Source organism: Episyrphus balteatus, chromosome 3 (genome assembly GCF_945859705.1).
Source record: "Episyrphus balteatus chromosome 3, idEpiBalt1.1, whole genome shotgun sequence".
Classification (NCBI taxonomy): Eukaryota; Metazoa; Arthropoda; class Insecta; order Diptera; family Syrphidae; genus Episyrphus; species Episyrphus balteatus.
In genome coordinates this window covers 125,643,279-125,663,217 of record NC_079136.1, presented here as the reverse complement: position 1 = coordinate 125,663,217, position 19,939 = coordinate 125,643,279, and the positions used below count along the sequence as shown (strand labels likewise).

General features: G+C 27.9%; 1 protein-coding gene across 1 annotated transcript; it reads left to right on the top strand.

Annotated features, from left to right (window-relative positions):
- The first annotated feature begins 7,419 nt into the window (after positions 1 to 7,419).
- On the top strand, positions 7,420 to 19,939 carry LOC129916832 (uncharacterized protein KIAA0513). Its single transcript, XM_055997019.1, has 7 exons — positions 7,420 to 8,332; positions 11,688 to 11,754; positions 11,824 to 11,937; positions 12,033 to 12,872; positions 12,938 to 13,268; positions 18,632 to 18,726; positions 18,814 to 19,939. The coding sequence occupies exons 1-7, from the start codon at positions 8,183 to 8,185 to the stop codon at positions 18,888 to 18,890; spliced, it is 1,674 nt and encodes a 557-aa protein (XP_055852994.1). The 5' UTR covers positions 7,420 to 8,182; the 3' UTR covers positions 18,891 to 19,939.

Genomic DNA, 19,939 nt, shown 5'->3' with positions numbered 1-19,939 from the left:
TTAATATCGAATATGGCTATCATGATTCAGTACAAAAATACTTATCGCTTGATACCCATATTGATATATTTTGAGAATTTTTTTAAATTTTGTCATTTTTCATAATGGCCAAAAAATCATATTTGTCTATACAAAAAAGCTTGAATTAAAATTTTAAAAAACATTTCAAACACAATTATTTTTTTTTTCAATATTAATTCTATTTTTCGAAAAATTATTTTTTATTTATTATTTAACAAAAAAGGGGTGTTTTCATAAACGTCGGAAATCTGCGTTGGTACAACCGCCTTTATGCTTTGCTGCATTAATGAACACACCAAGTGCGCAGAATGTTTGCAGGCCTGCGTAAGTACAATTTTCTGCAGTCACTGAGTGTTCATAAACGTCAGAAAAAAATATAAAAATTGACCATAGAAGAAGTTTTGATGCAAAAAAAAATATTTAAATTTTCAGTTCCCGAAATGTTTTTAATAACACAGAAAATTTGTTAACCGTGTACATTAGGGTGGCGCAAAAAAATACATATTTTCTTCTACAAAAATAATAAAAACAACGAGCAGTTCGCATTTGAAACAAATTATCCATGGAAAAAAAAATTTTAATTAGGGTGTTCAAAAAAAATTTTTTCGCGTCTAAAAAATATTTTGCTTTAGTGCACAGAAAATTCGTTAAGTGCGTTTTTTGTTATAATAAAATGAAATTCATATCAAACTAATTAAATCGAATTTACTTGAATTCCAAAGCGTAAGTGAGAAATATACCATTTTCCTGAGCCCCCTAAATTCGAAAATATGTACCCAACTTTACATTATATTTCATAAACCATATTTCTCTGCAGTGAAATTTATTATTTTTTTTGTTAAATAATTTAAAAAAAATTTGGACCACCCTAATGAAAATTTTGTTTTAATCGATAATTTGGTCAAAATAATATCCACGTAGAATTTTTTGGAATTCCACAAGAAACTGTAGAATATAACATTTTTTAGAGCCACCCTAACACGAAAAAAGTCAATTTAAACTCATTATCTCAAAAAACACGATTTAGAAATTTTCTGTGTCATTAAAATTTAAATTTTTGGAAAAATGAAAAAATAATCATTTTTTGCACCACCCTTATTAATAATTAATATTTTTTTTTACAAAATTTACATTAATTAACAATAAAATCATCGAATCAAGGGCCAAATAAATTTCTTCGTGACGTTGGCTAGGCAATCTGCCCGACGTTGACGACATAATGACGTTTATGAACAGCAGTACTGCAGTTGGACTAAGTTAGTCCGATCGCAGATCTGACTTTATGAACACGACTAACGCAGGCCTAAGTTAGGCAGACGTTTATGAAAACACCCAAGCTCTTAAGATTTTCAAAAAACATTCTAAAAATTCTTTGGCATACGCGAAATTTTTGTTATTTTAAAAATAAGTTTTAATTTTTTTTTATTTAAAACTTCTTTTCAAATCTCTCCTCAAATTTAATTTAAAAGTTGCATTATTTTTAAAATTTTACAAAATTAAAATCATACGTACATTTCATTATGTATTTTTTTTTATTGATTTCTACTTACATTTACTTCTGCATTTGTACAAAACTTCACAATCAAGTAGTGTAAATATTAAAACAAAAAAAAAAAAATACTACAAATAATAAACATCTGTAAATTCAATGTAAAACATTATATTTTCACACCACAAATGCAATTAAAAATTTAAAAAGTAAAATATAGAACCATTATAAATAGAATTCAAAACAACAAAAGAAGTTAAAACTTACGATCAGAAAACATAAAAAAATGGTATTTTTCTATAAACAAAAACTGTAAAATAAATACAAAAAAAAAAAAAAAAAAAATTCAAATTATATACAAAATCACTTAAAGTGCAGTTTCAAAAAAAAAAATAACTTTTATTAAGTAAAAAAGAATTCAAAAATAAAAATAAAATACACCCAAAGTTACGCACTATAGCGTATATAGACAAAAAATAAACACAAAACCAGCACCTTCATAAAATTATATATAAAAAAAAAATTAAATATAAAAAAAACAAAACATCGTTGAATATAAGAAATAGTAAATTTAAATCCACTGCCGATATTTTCATACCGTATACAAAAGCGCATTATTACAATTATCTATTACAAAACAAAAAATCAACCAACAAATTAAACTTTAATTATAAAATAGTTACGATTCACTTAAATACACAAAACATTTAAAGTTAAAAATAAATTAATACAAAAAAAAAAATAAAAAACAACTTAATGATAGTTTTTAAGAATGTTTCCAAAGTGACAAAATAAAACAAAAAACAAATTTATTTAGAAATAAAATCACTTTGCAAAAAAAATGTAAATAAACTAGTTTTATTATTTTCTATAAACATAAAAAAATTTGATTTAAAATTAACTCAAAAAATCGATCTGAAAAAAATTAATGATGAATTTGGTACGAAGTGATCGAAAGTTTTTTTTTTTTTTTTCTTTAATTCTTATTTTGTAAACAAATATTCGATCACTGAAATGATTGGCTGTGTAAAAAGTGTAGAATTGCATTCAAGAACTGGTAAATAATATATTTCTATTGCTTTGTTTTTTTTTTAATTTTTTTTAAATTCTCGTTATAAGCTTTTACTATTTAAAAAAAAAAATATTTAACTTAAATGTAAAAAATAAAATACAAACACCATAGAATACAAACCTCAATCCATAAAATAATTATTGAAAAATAGTTATCAAGAAAAAGATACCTTCAATTGTTTTGTTTTGTCTTTATTGTCTGTTGATTCATTTTTAAACATATAAAAAAATTTACAAGAAATATCTTAAAAATAAAAGAAAAGTCCCCTATCAAATGTTAAAAACAAAAAAAAAAAAAACAAATAAACTTATTTATTCAGATTTTAATAAGGAAATAAATATAACAAAAATAAAATAAAAATTAACATTGTTCTTACTATAAGTTGCTGTACCTTCGAATCTTATATATATTCATGTAAAATTCATTATTAACAAAACAAACAAAAAATTAAAAAAAAAAAAAACAAACATCATAAATTGTATGTATACACACTAACAAAATAATTCAATTAATTAATTTTTTTATTTGCTGTCGTATAAGTATATCTTTTGTAATTATTATGTAATTCAAATTAAGAACAAAAACAAATAAAATAAAAAAGTTATAAGCAACTCATATACCAATTTATTATTATTATTATTCTGTAATAAAAAAAAAAATAAAACCACAAAAACTGTATAAAATCTATAGATTTATTTTTTAATTACTATATAATTAACACTATTTAAGAATAAATCATTTTTTGTATAAAGTTTAATGATACTATTATTACACACATTCACATTAATTATTATTATAGTAAAAAATAAAACACGAAAGTAATGAACAAAATGAAAAAAAAAAAATTAAGAAAATAATTATTATTAAACACACATGTTTTTTTTAGTATTTAAGATTATAAATTTATCAAGAAAACAAAAATAAAAAAAAGAATGACAAAACAAATAAAAATATATATATATGTATATTATATTGTAATTGAAAATATTTCAAAAGTAAAAAAAAAAAAAACAAAACAAACAAAAAATGGCAGACAAGAATTACAAAAAAAATAAAAAATAAAAAATATATATATACACATAATAAAAAGACTAAATATTAAAAAATAATGAGTTTTTCTTAGATCATTCTTCCACAACTTGCTAACAGAAATGGCTTGTTATGACCATCTATTTTTACAGCCCGCTATTATCATAACTCCTGTTGGAAACATCCCCTACGAAAGAATGCAGTGGATCATCTCAAAATATCAATTGGTTCAATTTATTGGAACAAAATGAAATAGAATGTTGCACATACACCACAGTGACCCATATTTGCATATGTTTGCATATATTTCTTTATCATTACGATGTTAATTTTGTAATTTTGAAATGTAGCTGTAAAAAATGGCGAATCGACATGCATATAAAAAAAAAAACGGTTTTAATTCATGGATCAATAGGGATTTATTGTAAAGGCCCAAATCCAATTTCTCACCACCTGACCATTCTTTTGAGCAGAGTTATGCACTAAATATATGTCGTGGACCAAAAAACAAAGATGCAATGTGTTTTTTATAATATTTTCTATCGTTTTAGTATAATTTATTTTTATTTAAGTGAGTAAATATAATTAAAGTCAAGGCGGTTACTCCAGTCAAAGCGTCGGAAAAAAAGGGCCTCACCTTGCGCAGAGAGGCACTGTCAGTTTTTATTTCATGGATCGATAGGGGTATATTTAAAAGGCTTAAACCCAATTTCTCACCACCTGATCATTCTTTTTAGCGGAGTTATTCACAAAAATGCATTTTTTGGGATATTTTACTTCTAAGCTAATATCTTTGCTCCAGATTGTCGTAGACCAAAAAATAAAAATACATTCTAATAATAATATTTTCTATCGTTGTATGTAATTTCATTGTATTTGAGTGAGTAAATACAAAATGGCAGCCATTTAAAGTCAAATTCTTGTAGTTAAAAAACACATTTTTGTCATTATTTTGAAAAAAGCTTATATCATGATTGGCATTTTTCTAATCTATTTTGTAGCCCTATTTATGTCCTGCATTTTACAGAAAAAATCAGCTCTTTATCACCAAAGATGGCCGAGCAATTGATAAATGAACGCATGCAAAACCGGTGCGAAAACACCCAAAAATATCGTTTTTTGGGAATAACTCGGCTTCAGAGTGTCCTACGACAAAAAATAAAGCTAATAATTGTTCGTTACAATATTTTCTATCGATTTGGTGCACATTATTTTTGTTGAAACAAATAAAAAATAAGTAATATTAAGTCAAAGACGTTTTTTTGTTTAGCAAACTCTTGCCTTATTATTTTGTAAATGGTGGAAGTATTGGCTAAAAAAATAAATTACTGTTGTAGTCCTTTAAATTATCTACAATTTAAAAAAAAAATTAGCTCTCTACGACCCACACGTAAGAAAATTTAAAAAAATTTCCCTTGTTTATAAGTCGAACAATAGTTCTCAGTGAGAGGGGTTGTTTTCATTGTTTCTTGTTATAAGAGGATTTGTCTCATGTTTTTCGTTGGGCATTTGGAACTTTTTTAAAAAATTAATTTCTCGGCTCGTGTGGGTCGTAGAGAGCTATTTTTTTTTATAAGAGCCCAATTTGTGGGATCAAAAATTTGCTGCTTTCGTTAAACTTGGACAGATTAAATTAAACGTTAGAATGAGGAAAACCAGAACTGCATACTTAGTTTAAAAGAATTGGAAAGTGATTCTATCCTCTTTTGAAAAGTCACTCCTCAATTTATTGTTAATATTAAAACAAAATGTTATTTTTGGCAGAGGTTTATATAAAAAAGTACTAGAAGCAGTTATCGGAAATAGATCATTTTTGTGTTCGTTACCACAATCAGACAAAAATCACAATTATACCGAAATTACTGTAATACAATTTTGGAAACGATAATAATTCTTGTAAAATTTATAGGTTAAATTTATTGTGTGGCCCAAACTATTCGAAATCAACCATAAATACATTAAGGTGGTTCTTATATTGCCTTTTTGCCGAAATTCCTCGTTGGATGGACATAAATATGTTTTAAATAGCGAAAGCAAAATTCTCTAATTTTTGCGAATTTTTATTTCAATTGCCTAATCTCCCGGTACAATCCGGAAAACCCCGCATATAAAATTAGAAAATTACTTAAAATAACACTGGTCCACAAGGTTTTTGCCACAACAACCAAAATATACTTTTCTAGTAGTTTTTGATGTGCTGAACTCGAATCTAAAGTCTAAAAATTGTTATTGACCTCCGTTTTTGAAATATTACCGTTAGAAACTGTCAAAAAACGTCATTTTGGCTGTTTTCGAGGCTATGTTTTTATGTGGGGTAGTTCATTAAGAACTAATTTGTAACGGTGCCTATAAGAACTGGTTTTATTCTATCAAATAATATTTAAATCTTTCCGATATCTCTTTTACTGCGCGAGATATTTAAAATTTAAGTAGCGGTCTTTGAACCAGAAACAACACAGGCCAACCAAATTAAACTTTTTTTGCCACAAGAACCAAAATATACTTTTCTGAAGGTTTTTCTGTTGCTGAACTCGAATTCGCATTCAGAAAAATTCTATTAGCCTTCGTTCTTGAAATATTACCGTTATAAAATGCAAAAAAAGGTTATTTTTTATAACGGTAATATTTCAAGAACGGAGGCTAATAGAATTTTTCTAACCAAAAACCTTCAGAAAAGTATATTTTGGTTCTTGTGGCAAAAATTCTGTGACCAGTGACTTAAACTTTAGATTAAACTTAAGATATCTCGAGCAATAAAAAAGATATCAGGAAAATTTAAACAGTTTTTGAAAGAAAAATATCTGTTCTTATAATCACCGTTACAAATTTGTTTATAATAAATTACCCCACATAAAAACAAAACCCCGAAAACAGCCAAAATGACGATTTTTAGCATTTTATAAAGGTAATATAAACCGGAGGCAGATAAAATTTTTCCGACTTCAGATTCGGATTCACTACCCTAAAAACTACTAGAAAAGTATATTTTGGTTCTTGTGGCAAAAAAAAAAGTTAAATTTTGTTGACCAGTGTAATCAAAGGAAATGACGTTTTTCATGCAAAATTTCACGTTAGATCCGGGACATAAAGAGAGTCAAATAAAATTCTAAAAAATTTAGGGATAATTTTTCTCAGTATTTCCAACGGCGCGCTATCCAACTGCATGTATCGAGGAGCTTAATAAAAAATATATAAAATTGGACTGTTTTCAAAATTTTTTTTTATGATTTTAACCGATTTAGATATTAAAATTTTTAAACAATACATTTCTAACCGTTCAAACTTTCAACTTCAATTTGTTAAATTTATCCCACTTCTGAAACATTTACCCTATTTGAATCCCTTTGTGAGCTTTTGTGTGACTACATTTTGTTCTATATCTTCATTCTACACTATGATTTGTATGAAAGAAACAAGGTGTATAACACACACTTATGATGTTTTCATTTATGTCAACATACATTTAAAAATGGTAAACAAAACAAAGCTTTTTTCTATACTTTTATGCCAAAAAGGGCATATACCTACACACAGCCTCTCTCTGCCTCTATTTTGTTATAGACTTTCTCTTTTAGCTCCCAATATAATTCACTATACCAAAAAAAAAAAAAAACAACAAAAACATAACTAACAAAAAAGCTCTTCAATACAAAGTCTCTGGCCGAAGAAGAGGGTTAAATTTATTATGGTAACACTCGAACATCTGCACTAAAAAGCTTTCTACATTTATACAAATTCCTTCTTCATCATCGTGTCGTCAAAAAAAAAAAAAAATCATTGCAAGGCATAAGTCTGCAATTTTTTTGCCATCAACGATTTAGTCCCTAAAAATACCTTAAACACTCCAGAACAGAACATTCATTATACAGTACCTAAAACACAATAAAACACAAAAAACTTAATAAATAAAATTAAAATTTTTAATCAAACAACAACAAAAAAGAGAGAATAAATTCTTAAAATTAACTTATTAACAAATAAGTGCCTTGACATAATATTAACAAAAAAAAAAAAATTAACAAAAAGTAAATTTAAAATACGGAAGTTAACTTGTGTATCTCGAAAACACCAGAATAAATTTTTAAAAAACGGCCTAAAAATCCCCAAAAAAAAAACCCGTCAGCAGGATTCTAACAGCAGCTTTACCTAAATACAAAAAAAAAATCAATAATTTTCGTCAAAGGAATAAATCCAAACCAACCACCTCTCTTGGCACAATCAAACAAATTTTTAAGGCGAAGGATATATTTTTCAATGCCATCACACTCCGACTGACTGACGGGTGTGAGGTGCATTGCGTATTTCGAGCCGTTACGACACACTCTATAATATTGAAAATTGAACTTGAAGGTTGTTTTTTTTTTTGGATTTTTCTGTTTCGGTTTTAATTATAAAACATATCGCTGGTGTAACCACGATGATGGTCGTGATGATGGTTGGGACCGTTTTTAATGAAAAGTGTTGTGTGTCTGCGGCGTAAATGAAAAGCGCCACTACCTTTTTTTTTTTTTTATTAAATATTGAATTTTTCATCCTGACCCATTGACCGGAAGAGAAAAACAGCTAGCAGCATGGTGGACCTAAATATACCGCCAACACCCCCTATGGGGGAGAGTTCCAAAATCAAAAGCCTAATGGGACGGACACCTGGAATACTCAAGTCGAAATTCCTCACTGTTCTCGGCAATAGCAATGAGCTGCTCAATGGGATTTCAAATAGAGTATGTATAACGGTTTATAACATGATGGGGTGGGGAATGGCGGGGGGGGGGTTGGTTTGCAGGGTTGGCATATTGTTTGTTATAAAGATTACATCGCCTATATTACGGGATGTCATGCATTATGATACTTTAGGTGGCAAAGCTTTTGTGCAAACTCATTAAGAGTGTATACTGCATGTATACGAGCGTTAGGTATCTTACAAGTATGATATTGTTTTATACATTTCCTGATGAAGAAAACTTTGTTAAAGGGGGGAAGGAGGCTTTATCTTTATAATCAACGGGGAATCCTATTACGTGTTAATTTTTTTTTTTTTTACTTTGTCATTCCTGATGTTTAATTTTAATATGTTTTTTGTTATTTTAAAAAAAAAAGGAATTTAATCAAACTGATGTGTTATTAAAAAATCGATTATAATATTGCATGTACTTAAAAGAATTTGACACACTAAACAAAAAAAAAAAAAAACTAAGGAAACATATTGCACCAACAAGGGAATTGTAGATAGGTGGTACTCATGTTTTTGGCATGTCAAAATGGTTTTTTTGTTTATGGCTACAGGATTGCATGTCGTTAAAGGCTTTTGCATGAAAGTACAAAATAAAAAATGCTACCTTTGTGGCCACAAAATGTCTAATTAAAAAAAAAAAAAAAAAAAACAAGCCTTTGATAAGTGTTTATAAATGTTCACATGTAGGTCAAAGAAATGAATAAAATTATTATCCTTGAAGAATGAAGGGTTTGCAATGCAGTATTTTTAGAAAATAGACAATAATGAATGGGTTTAAGAAAAATATAATAAAACACAAACAAACACTAGAAAATCAATTGCGTGGAATAAATTCAGTTTTACCATATTTAACAGCTTTTGTTTTGAATAAAAGGATTTAGGTCATATATTAACTGGGTACTACAATACTTGTCGCAATAATAGAGAATTCTTGAGAGGGTCTTGGGTCTAGAAGCGATTTAAAAAAAAAAAAAAAAAAAAAATCACTCATACGCCACAGTGACCAATTAAGGTTTTTACTAGTTTATTTATTTCTAAATCGCAAAAATGTAGTCAAAGCTGCTCAAAAATTCATTTAAAGTTAATTTTAATTAGAATTAAAAAGAATATTAAAAAACAAAATTTAAGAAATTAATAAGATATTTTTAGATTATTTTTAAATAAACAACAAATTTCAACTATTTAAAATTTTTCAGAAAGATTTATATCAAATTTTATAGATTAAGGTTCAGTAAGCTCAAAAATCATATTGGTTTCTTTCTAGCAGCTCTATAGTTTTTGAAATATTTAATGTTTAATATTTGGGGAATATTCATATTAATTTATTAAAATTTTCCAAAATAATTTATATTAAACTAAATGTATTTGAGTTCATGTAAAAGCTTATTTCACCTTTCATATGACGTTTCAATCTTATTTCTGCGATGCCTAGAAAAAAAGTTAGAATTTTTTAAAGCCAACCATGTCGAAATTCCAAACTGAGATTACGATACTTCCCACACTGGTGGCTGTTCATGATCAACAGATCTCCACAGGTGTTTTGAGGTATTTTGCAAGTTTTTTAAATTTAACATTGTGTAGTTTGTAGTGAATGTACAGTGAAGTGTGATATACCAAATGAAAGGTAACATCATCAGAATGCTCAATAAAGTTAAATAAAATTTGTATCTGCTCTAGGTCAAAAGATATAACTTGTTGAAAAATAGAACTTTATTTTACCGTTATCTCAAAATTGTGTCTATTATCTATCTACAGTATAAATTTCATTTATTTATCTGTTGAAGAAAAAAAAAAGATAAAAATAAAAAACGGTTAAAAACGGTCAAAAAACTTGGGACAAAAAAAATTGTTTTTCCCGTTATTGGGTCAAAAATCATTTTAAAATACCAATTTGCACATGCATGCGCACGGTTATAGACTACATGTTCTATAAGTTTTTAAACGCTACGAAAAATTAAAAAAAATAAAAACTCACCCAAAAATACCCCAAAATAAGTAGGGGTTTTTCAAAAATTCATATTTTGAAACGCAGAGACTTAAAAAAAAAAAATCCGTATAAGACCCCTAACGTTTTTTTTTTTTATTATCTTCCGAGTGACCTTTTTCAAATTGTCAAAAAAAAAATTCCTCTAACTTCGTGAAAGGTCTATTTCATGTTATAGTTTTAGAAAACTATTTATAACTTGGTTTTGAAATTTTGTATGGCTTTTTTCAATACCACTGTCAGTTTTTTTTATAAATTTATCTATCGATTAAAAAAAAATTCAACTCTTTACTTGTCGCTTTTAGAAAATAGCCAATTTTTTGCAATTTTCTTTTACCCCTATTTACCCTATTAAAAGATGGAATTTTTTTTAAATCCTTCAAATGAATTCAAGTTTAGGTGATTATCTTTCAAATAAGCTATAGAAGATTTTTGTATCTCTAATAGTTTATTTTTAATTTTAAATTGAAATTTTTGCCTCATTGCGAAAGTGCGAGAGTGGAACGGGTTCATCGATTTATAAGACGTTATCACGTCAAAAAAAAACTTTTCATGTCAATTTTTTTTTTAATTTAACTTCAGAATAAATGGGTCAAGTGCACAAATTTCAAATGGACTTGAACCATTATTATTCTGAAAGCCTAAAATATCTTTAGCCCAAAGTCTCGAAACAAGTTTTAATTTTCGAGAAAAAAATTGCATTTTAAAAAATTTCTTCCAAATTCGTCGAGAGAGAAAATAAAGGGGTTTTGAAGCTCTATTCACAACTGAAAACCAAAAGTTTCTTGGAGGTCTGGTTGCTGAGTTTTTTTTTGCATGCAACTATATTTTATTCATATATTTTGAAGCAGTATTTACGAACCAAAGTCTGGAAACAAGTTTTTGTTTACAGATATGAGTTCACAGTGGACATTCCTATCTATTTATGTAAAACAAACGAACAATTTTTTTTCGGATTTTCGACAAAAAAATCAAGGTTAACCCCTTGCCTAAAAAAATGCATTTTAAAAAGTTTAATCCAAATCCATCGAGTGAGATATCAAAAGAAAGGTCTCTTTAAGATCTATTAATTTTTTGCTAACATTCAGAGGCGGATTCAAGTCTTGAAATAAGTTTTTTTTTATAAGATATGAGTTTGTCGTGAATAGGCCCATCGATTCAGAAGAACTTTATACATATATGTATTTTAGGACTTGTTTATCAAAAACACTAGAACATATTTTAAAAATTGTATTTTTATTCTACCGAGTGAATAAATAATCATTTTAATTTTTCCAAAGCCATCTTGACTAAGCCCATTGTATCCCCATTCTCACATAAAAAAAGTAATTGAAATTCAAATGGTTAATTTTATTTACAGCTGACACTTAGTATAAGTTCCAGTGACTCAGATTACTGTGACGATGATGAGGAAGAAGTTCCTCAATGTAAGTTATATTTTAATATCATAATAAAAATCCTTAACATTTTTTCACATTATGTATATTTGAATGTAGATGACGAGACAATAGATTATACAAAAATTGATTTTGAATCGAGGAGAGTTAAGGCACGTCGTGCTCATGAAGAAATTATTTCTGGCCGATATCGTCATCCCAATTGGGAGCCCAGTAAGTACATACAATCATCTCCTCTCTGTTTTAATTAAATTTATTTTCCATGTAACAAAACTTTTAAAAACATCCTCTTGTTCGACAATTTTTAGAGGCCAGATTGGATACAGGTACAGCAGCTGCCCAGACAAAACCCTCATCATCATCATCAAGTTCAAGTGGTGGGTCGATGGGTGGTGGCAATGGTGGCAGAGTTGGTGGTCGTGGTGCTTTATTAAACAAATCCCGTTGCATTTCTATCGATTCTAAATCCACCCACGACCAAGACATTGACATAGACATAGACATTGAAATAGAAAACGACTTGAGAAAAATCAATGAATTGCTGAATACAACACCCGCAATTGATGTCGAATCCACACCCTATCACCTAACACCACCACCACCACCACAAACACAAAGCGCAACCACGGAATTTATACAAAACGACGACGGAAAGCTTAAAGTACAAGCTGGCAATTCTCCAAACAATGGGCCCAGCAAAACCTCAAATAGCAGTACATTGACCAGCCTTCATGACCCGGTTCATGCGAGTCCCAGTTTAGAGTCAACAGACTGGAAGAACTACATTCGTTCGGAATCGCAGAATTCGGTGCCATCGTGGGCGTCTTCGATAAGTTTGGACGACCATAAGTCTGATGATCCGGCTAAAGAGTTTATGCGGAAATTTGCTGATATTATGTTCACAAATCCTTCGACTATTGGATTGGAACTTAAGTCAGAATTTGGACAGATTGCTAGACAGGAGGCAGGACGATTATGGTTTTGTCGTTATGTGATGGCACAGAAGCTGAAATCGAAACGGGTGGATGAGATAACATTTTATTCGTTGGTTCAGAACTTTGCTATAATTTTGTTTGAGAGCACAGAAGCGGAGGATTATACGCCAGCGGCTAGCGTTATGAATATGTGCTTTACATTTTATCATGAAAGTGAGTCTGTTTGGAAATTCTCTCATTGTGACTATCTTATTTTTTTTTTTTTTTTGTTATAACAGTTGAAGTTCCTGGCTGTGAGCCTTACAGGGAATACCTTTTTACTTATCTAAGACAACAACCTATCTGGCATACACTACGCTTTTGGAATGCTGCCTTTAATGATGCTATACAAAGTAAACGCGAACAACGTATGGCAGTTTCGCAGAAAAAACGTGGCAAAAATAATCCTAATAATCCGTGGAAATCACTGTCTCGTGGACAGAGTGAAGGTGAAGAGGAACATTCGGATTCATCTAGTTCGTCGTCGCATCATAGTTTTGCGGCTAGTGGAGTGAATGATTTGACAGATAATAAAAAATTTCAACAACATATTGCCTTCCAACAATTGGGGTAAGTTGAATTATGGTACCGTGTAGGGTTGGCAGAGTAACCAAACCTGATACATTAAGTTAAAATTGAGGTAGGGTAGAGTTGCCTATTTTCGGCCGTCTAGAGTTTCCGGCCACCTTTCGAAAAATCGTTACAACTAGTGATTTCGAAGGGGTTTATTCCAAATTTTCGCTCGTATGCTGTGCTAACAAATATGATAACAGCATAAGAGAAAAATTTTGGAATAAATCCTATGAAATCAATAGTTATAACGATTTTCCGAAAGGTGGCCGGAAACTGGAGACGGCCGAAAATAGGCAACTCTACCCTAATACCAGATTATTATTCATTTATCTCTTGTAAATGTTGAGAACTTACAATAATGGCGTAAATGTACTTGCACAAGGAAGAGTTTCCACGAGTCATCTAAGTTAAAAATTTAAAAAAAATATAGCCAACAAGTCTGTTGATAAGAAACACTAAAACTAGATTAAAAATTGCCGGTGTTGCCGTTTTGATTTTTTAAGTTTAATTGAAGATTTTTGTGAACAAACACAAAATTTTTTCAAAAATTTTTCTTAAATTTCATAAATTAATTGATGCCAAAAGATTGTCTAGGAAATTCAAGGAAAAAAAATATATGGGACTGAGGGACAATCTTCCATAGTTCAAGATATAGATGCAATTTTCTTATTAATTGACTTCAAACACAAAAAAAAATATTTGAACACAACGGCAACACCTACAATATTCAAATATACATTTTTTAAAAGCTAGAAGCTTAGTCATATATGTAAAATTAAAATTAAGTTAATTGAATGAACGGCTTTTGAAAGAATGGTAATTGAACTCAGATTTTTGAAAAAAAAAAAAATTATTGAAAAAATTTTAACATGTCGTTTTTTAAACTTGGTCGTAATATAAAATGCATTTATTTTCAAATTTTTTTGGCAGCATTTATTATGATTTCAAATTATAAAAGGAAATGTCAATATGTATTACGGTTTATGAAAAAAATTAAAAAGTATTTCATTTTCGAAGAACTTTTTTAATAAAAGTTTTGAAAAAAAAATGTAACTTATTTTTTTTTAAAGTTCAACATCTAAACATAAAATTATTTTTTATTCATTTAATAACCCTTACTGTACAAAGTTAAATAGCAAAAATTTAAAGTTCCTATTTACCACAGTCTTTGAGAAAATTAATTATTCCAATGCAAAAATTCAGTTTTAATAAAAATAAACCATTGAAGTTGAAGTAATTTTTCATTTTTTTTTTTTTTCAAAAGTGTGATATATTTTACCTTTTTTGCTTCGAAATTCAACTGATAATATTTATGGCCAAACATTTTTTTTAAATAAATTCATATTTTATTAGAAAAAGTTTGGAAAAAAGTCATTTTAAATTTTTCTAATAACATTTTTTTTTTTAAATTCTGAGTTTGAGGACCATTTTTTTCAAAAAGTCTTGATTAAATTTAGTGGATTTAAATTTAAGAGATAAGAATGAGCTTCTGGCTTTTTAAAAATGTATTTTAAAATATTGTAGGTGTTGCCGTTGTTTTCAAAATATTTTTTTTTATGTTTGAGGTCAGAATGTTAGAAAATTGCATTATCGCTTAAACGATGGAAGATTGTCCCTTACTGCCTTTTATATATTTTCCTTAAATTACCTAGAGAATCTTTTGCTATCATTTATTTTATGAAATTTAAGGAAACAAAATGGTTTTGTAAAAAAAAATTAATTTTAATTTAAAAAAAACAATACGGCAACACCGGCAATTTTTAATCTATAGACTTTAAAGTATTTTTAATTACCTACGTTTGAAAAAAAAAATCGTCAAAATCAGAGCTGTTCCCTAATAATTTGCTTTAGTTACTCTACTATAAATCTAGATTGAAGAAACTTAATCGGCAGAAGCATTTATCAAGTAATAGGGTTGCCAGAGTCATTTCAGTTTTTTTTTTTTTTTTTTGATAAGATATATTGCTTATGAATAGTATCAAATTATTTTAAAGGATAAAATTAAATTTAAGCGAAAATAGTCTAATAGTGTTTTAAGTTTTAAAGAATAAATAAAGTTGAAAATTTGTACTCTTATTACCTTTATTTGCATATTATACTCAAATCTATACAAATATTTTTCTAAAAGAACCCGTTTAGATGCAAAGCTTAAATTTATAATAAGGGCTGAACCCAGTGACCATTTTCTTCCATTTAGCGTTGAGTGTTAAAAAGTAAAATTTATTTAAAAAAAAATTAACAAAATGTTTTAGGTAGTGTTGTGGCGGTTTTGCCCTTCTAGTATAATATTTTTCACGTATTTATTCATAGTTCGTTGCGGAGCACAGTGGTGCCTTTCATGCTTTTTGACGTCAAAATGTATGCAAATAATGCAAATTCATAGCCATTTCTTTATGAAAGTGAAGAAATTTGCTACATTGAAGGATTTTAGTATTGAGAATAAGAAAAAAGATGCCAACTCATTTTTATTCAAAAGGACGAAGCGGAATAAGCCTTTAAATAAAATTTTCTTTTTCAAAACAACAATTTTGACAAAAATGTTCTATTATTTACCTACATAAATAAGAAATATATTATATTTCTTAATAATTTTAAAACAAAAAAAAAACAAATTTACGACGGCACATTTTTTTTAGATATATGAACTACAAGATAATTTTCTCCGAAACGTGGCGGCATAGATTTTTTTTGTCTTCGGAATATTAATTAGAAATTTACTTTTTCACTAAAATAATAAGAAACTTTTTAAAATGGTTGCTTATAAAAAAAATATCCAATACCAAAGGTCTAGTATATTTTTTTACTGATTTATCATTTTTTTACTTTTTTTCAAAAATTTTTGAATTTGTTTCATTAAATATGAACAATAATTTCTAATTCCAAGATCAAATAGGTGTTTGATATTGATTTAGCTAAATTTTTTACTTACAGAGATACGGTTTTGAAAAGGAAATTTCCAGTTTAACAATTTTTTTTTGCTAACCTTTTTCGAGTGGCCTTTTTGGATACAAAAAAGTTGGCAGCTTTTTCGTATTTACTATACTACTATTTCTCAGTGTTCCAAATTTTATAACTTTTCGTCAAAAAATGACTGTGCAAATGATATTTTACTACAGAAAAGTACCAAGTACCATTTCCATTAGGATTGTCAAATGTCCTAATGGAGCAAATTACACTTTTTCGAAGCAGAAAATATACATGTGTTTATTTATTTTGATGCGCTAAAACCACATCCGATGTCCATTTAACCCTTAAAAGTGCAGGTTTTGAGTAGGTGCAGAAAAAATACCAAATCTAGACCTTAACGGGTCAAACAGACATCGGATTCCGATAAAGCCCAGCAAAACACATAACTCTACTGTTGGAGATAAGTTAATACTGAAAATGGAAAAATTGGGTTCCACTTATAAAATAAAAACTTCTATGTGGCAACCCTGTTTGAAAGGAAAACCTGTCATATGAATAATTTTATCATAGTTGGGTAAATAAGGAAAATTTTTAAAATTTCAAACAAAAGCATAAATAGTTAAAAAAAATTAATAAAATAATTTAAGAACCGTAGCACAGTGGGGCACCTTGTATGGGAGACCGGAAAAAACTCAATTAAGACTAAACTACTGAACCAATTTTCATGAAATTTGCAGGAAAGGTAGCTCATAGCAAGACAAACCTACATCAATGACCACTCATTGCCACGTCCACTCAGAAAAAAATTATATTAAAAAATCTGAAATCAAGTTTTTGCTGCTGTAAATGACTTACTTCCAATCACTTTTTTACTAGAAAAATCAAATTCTTTTGAGTTTTTTTGAACATTTTATTAATAAATACCGTTTAAATTTTACCTAAATAAAAAAATAATCAAAAATTTTCAAAAAAGGAAAAATATCCAAAAACGGTAGGTACCTATGACATTTTTTTCAAAATTTAACTTTTTTGGAAACTTTTTTTTCCTTGGTTAGTTCTGAAATTTAAACGGCTACCAAGCCTAAACTTTTTGTTCAATTAGCGGAACATTCCATCAAATCATTCTATCTTTTTTTTGGAGACAAGTGGAACTAAAGATAAGAGAGGCTTCAAATAACCATTTTTACTGTATTCCGATTCCGATAGTTATAAATAAAGTCAAAAAAGTGGCTTAGTGAAAAAAAAAATTTGTTCTAATAGGTAAATGTGCAATGCAGGTGTCATTAAAACAAACTCCTGATCCCAACAGCGACTAAATTGGGAAAAACTTTAAAATTGTGGGTTTAAAATTTTTTTTTGCAATCTTATCAAAAATTCTTGGTTGTTTCGCAAAACGGACTTCACATTCAGATTCAGCATACCAAGATACATTTCGAAAGATTTGTCTGGCGAAAATAGCTGATTATTTTTTTTTGCCTTATTTTTTTTTTTTGCTTTTTTGAATGACTTTTTCAGATTGAAATTGCTATAAAAACCGAATACGGACGTCTTCGGGTGAGATTTTTTTTGAAAACTATTTACCACTATCTAATGAAACCTATCCGCCAACAGAGGCAAACAGAGGAAGTAGTTAAAACCTTATGTGAACATAAAAAGTCACTAAAATGGAATGTTTTTTGTCAAAAAAATCGTATTCAATTCTTTTTCGCTAAACTAATGTACCATATTGTTTGTCAATTTATTTTAAGCCTATTTACAAAAAAAGTTGGTTCAAACCTTGAAATTATACGGTAAATAGATAATTTTGAAACTACTTCTATTTTTATCAGTTTTCACTATTTTTCAACTTTGAGCTATAATCTAAAAGCCCACAATTTTTTTTTTTTTTGAAAAACAGTTTTCATTTTCTGATTCTTCAACTAATTTACTGTTAGAAACACGTGCAGTATCAAAATAAATCGTACTTCCGAAAGTTGGGTTTTTTCCGCCTTTTCCCCACTGTGCGTAGTCCTACAAATATGGTAACCCTATTCAAATGAAAAAATTTACGCTAGAAAATTTTGTTTAAACAAATATTATGAGGTTAAAATATAGTACTTTAGCTAAAACTCTCTTCTATTTAAAAAAAAAAAAAAAATTGATTGCAATCTCCAAAATACGATCAAGAACTTGGCAACCCTACTCAAGTGGTAAAAACTCTTTCAGCTAATTATTTTGTTTTATTTGAGCAAAGTAAAAGAAATACAAAATTTAGTCATGTAACAATTTTTCCATTAAAAAAGGGTTGCCATTGCCACATAAAAGTTTCTTAAAATTGGCGAATCTACTTTTACGTTTTCTGTATCTCTGAGTTACGTAACTCGACGGTTCCATCTTTGCTAAAAAAAATTGTAACACTCTAAATTATTTGAGCTTTATTTAATCAAAAAAAAAAAAATATATTTTATTTGTAGAACGTTCACTTGTAACATGCACTCGCTTGGTATTAGCAAAGATCTGTGTATTGAATTTCTAATCAAACAAAATAATGCTCTTCGCCTACCTAAAGGTAAATAATTTATTTATTTTTTTTTTATTTTTTATTTTATTAGTGATTGAGGAATATTTAATTATAATTTTTCTGTTCATTCTGTAGATAAAGTGCATCTAATACGCGATAATATCAACCGAATGTACCATGAAACCGATTTATGGGGTGCAAAAGAATCATGAAGGCTTTTCAAACAAAAAATAAAAACTCATCAGACCTTTTCTGTATGCATTTTTGAATTTAAAAAATGCATTTGAATCTATAAACTTAATCTATATTTATAAGTCTTGACTTAAAACAAAAATTAACAAAAAAAAAATTCTTATTCTTAAATGTTAACAAACTATTTTTCTCTCTCTTTTGTTCTTTAGAAAAAAAAAAAAAATTAAATAAAATAAAATATTTGTTAGAAAATAAACAAGAAACCAATACAATACCAACCACACTTTTTAAAATCGAACATTTCTCTCGGTACAAATTGTGATACGATTTTGTTTTTGTGATTTAAAATTACATTTAAGATGAAATTAAAAAAAAAAAAAAAATAAAAAATATATATAAATTTAAATTTAAGTAGATTAAGAAAAAATAAATATGACAAAAAGAAAAAAAAATGGAGAAAGAGAAAAGAAAAGATATAAAAGTGCAAAATAAACCAAAACATTTTACCTACATATTTTAAGTATGAGCAAAGCAAGCAAGCAAGAAACTATTTTTGATGGAATACAAGCTTTATTTTTTATAAAAACAAATTTAATAAAAAAAAAATAACTTAAATATTTAAATAAAAAAAAAAAAAAATCCGTCATAAAATAACATAAAAACAATCAAAAAGAATGAGTTGTGAATAGGTACGAGGCTATAAAGTTTATAGAAATATTTACCGAGTAGGCATTTGCATTGCATTTAGATAGAAATATTTTTATGAAATATTTAGAGATGAATGATGGAATGATTAAAATGTTTTAACCCCGCGATTATGGTTAGTGTCAATACCCAAATTTTCTCTGTTTTCTGGGCATACAAACATATTTAAAAAAATTATTCAAAATTTTATTTTTTTTTTTTTTTTGTTAAATGTAAAAAATCGGCGCGAATGTAAGCCCTAGTTCCGAATAGAGCTTAAAAAGGCCTTTATTTTAATATATCATTCGATGGATTTAGAGGAAATTTTTGAAAAAGCCTATTTTTTAGGCAAGGGGTTAGTTAACCTTGATTTTTTTTTTTCGAA

What these genes read in the sequence shown, in the direction of transcription:
- LOC129916832 (XM_055997019.1), top strand. Translation starts at nt 8,183, where the DNA reads ATGGTGGACCTAAATATACCGCCAACACCCCCTATGGGGGAGAGTTCC. An exon ending in TCATCCCAATTGGGAGCCCA is followed by an intron (nt 11,938 to 12,032) that starts GTAAGTACATAC and finishes GACAATTTTTAG; the next exon opens with AGGCCAGATTGGATACAGGT. An exon ending in TGCTCTTCGCCTACCTAAAG is followed by an intron (nt 18,727 to 18,813) that starts GTAAATAATTTA and finishes TTCATTCTGTAG; the next exon opens with ATAAAGTGCATCTAATACGC.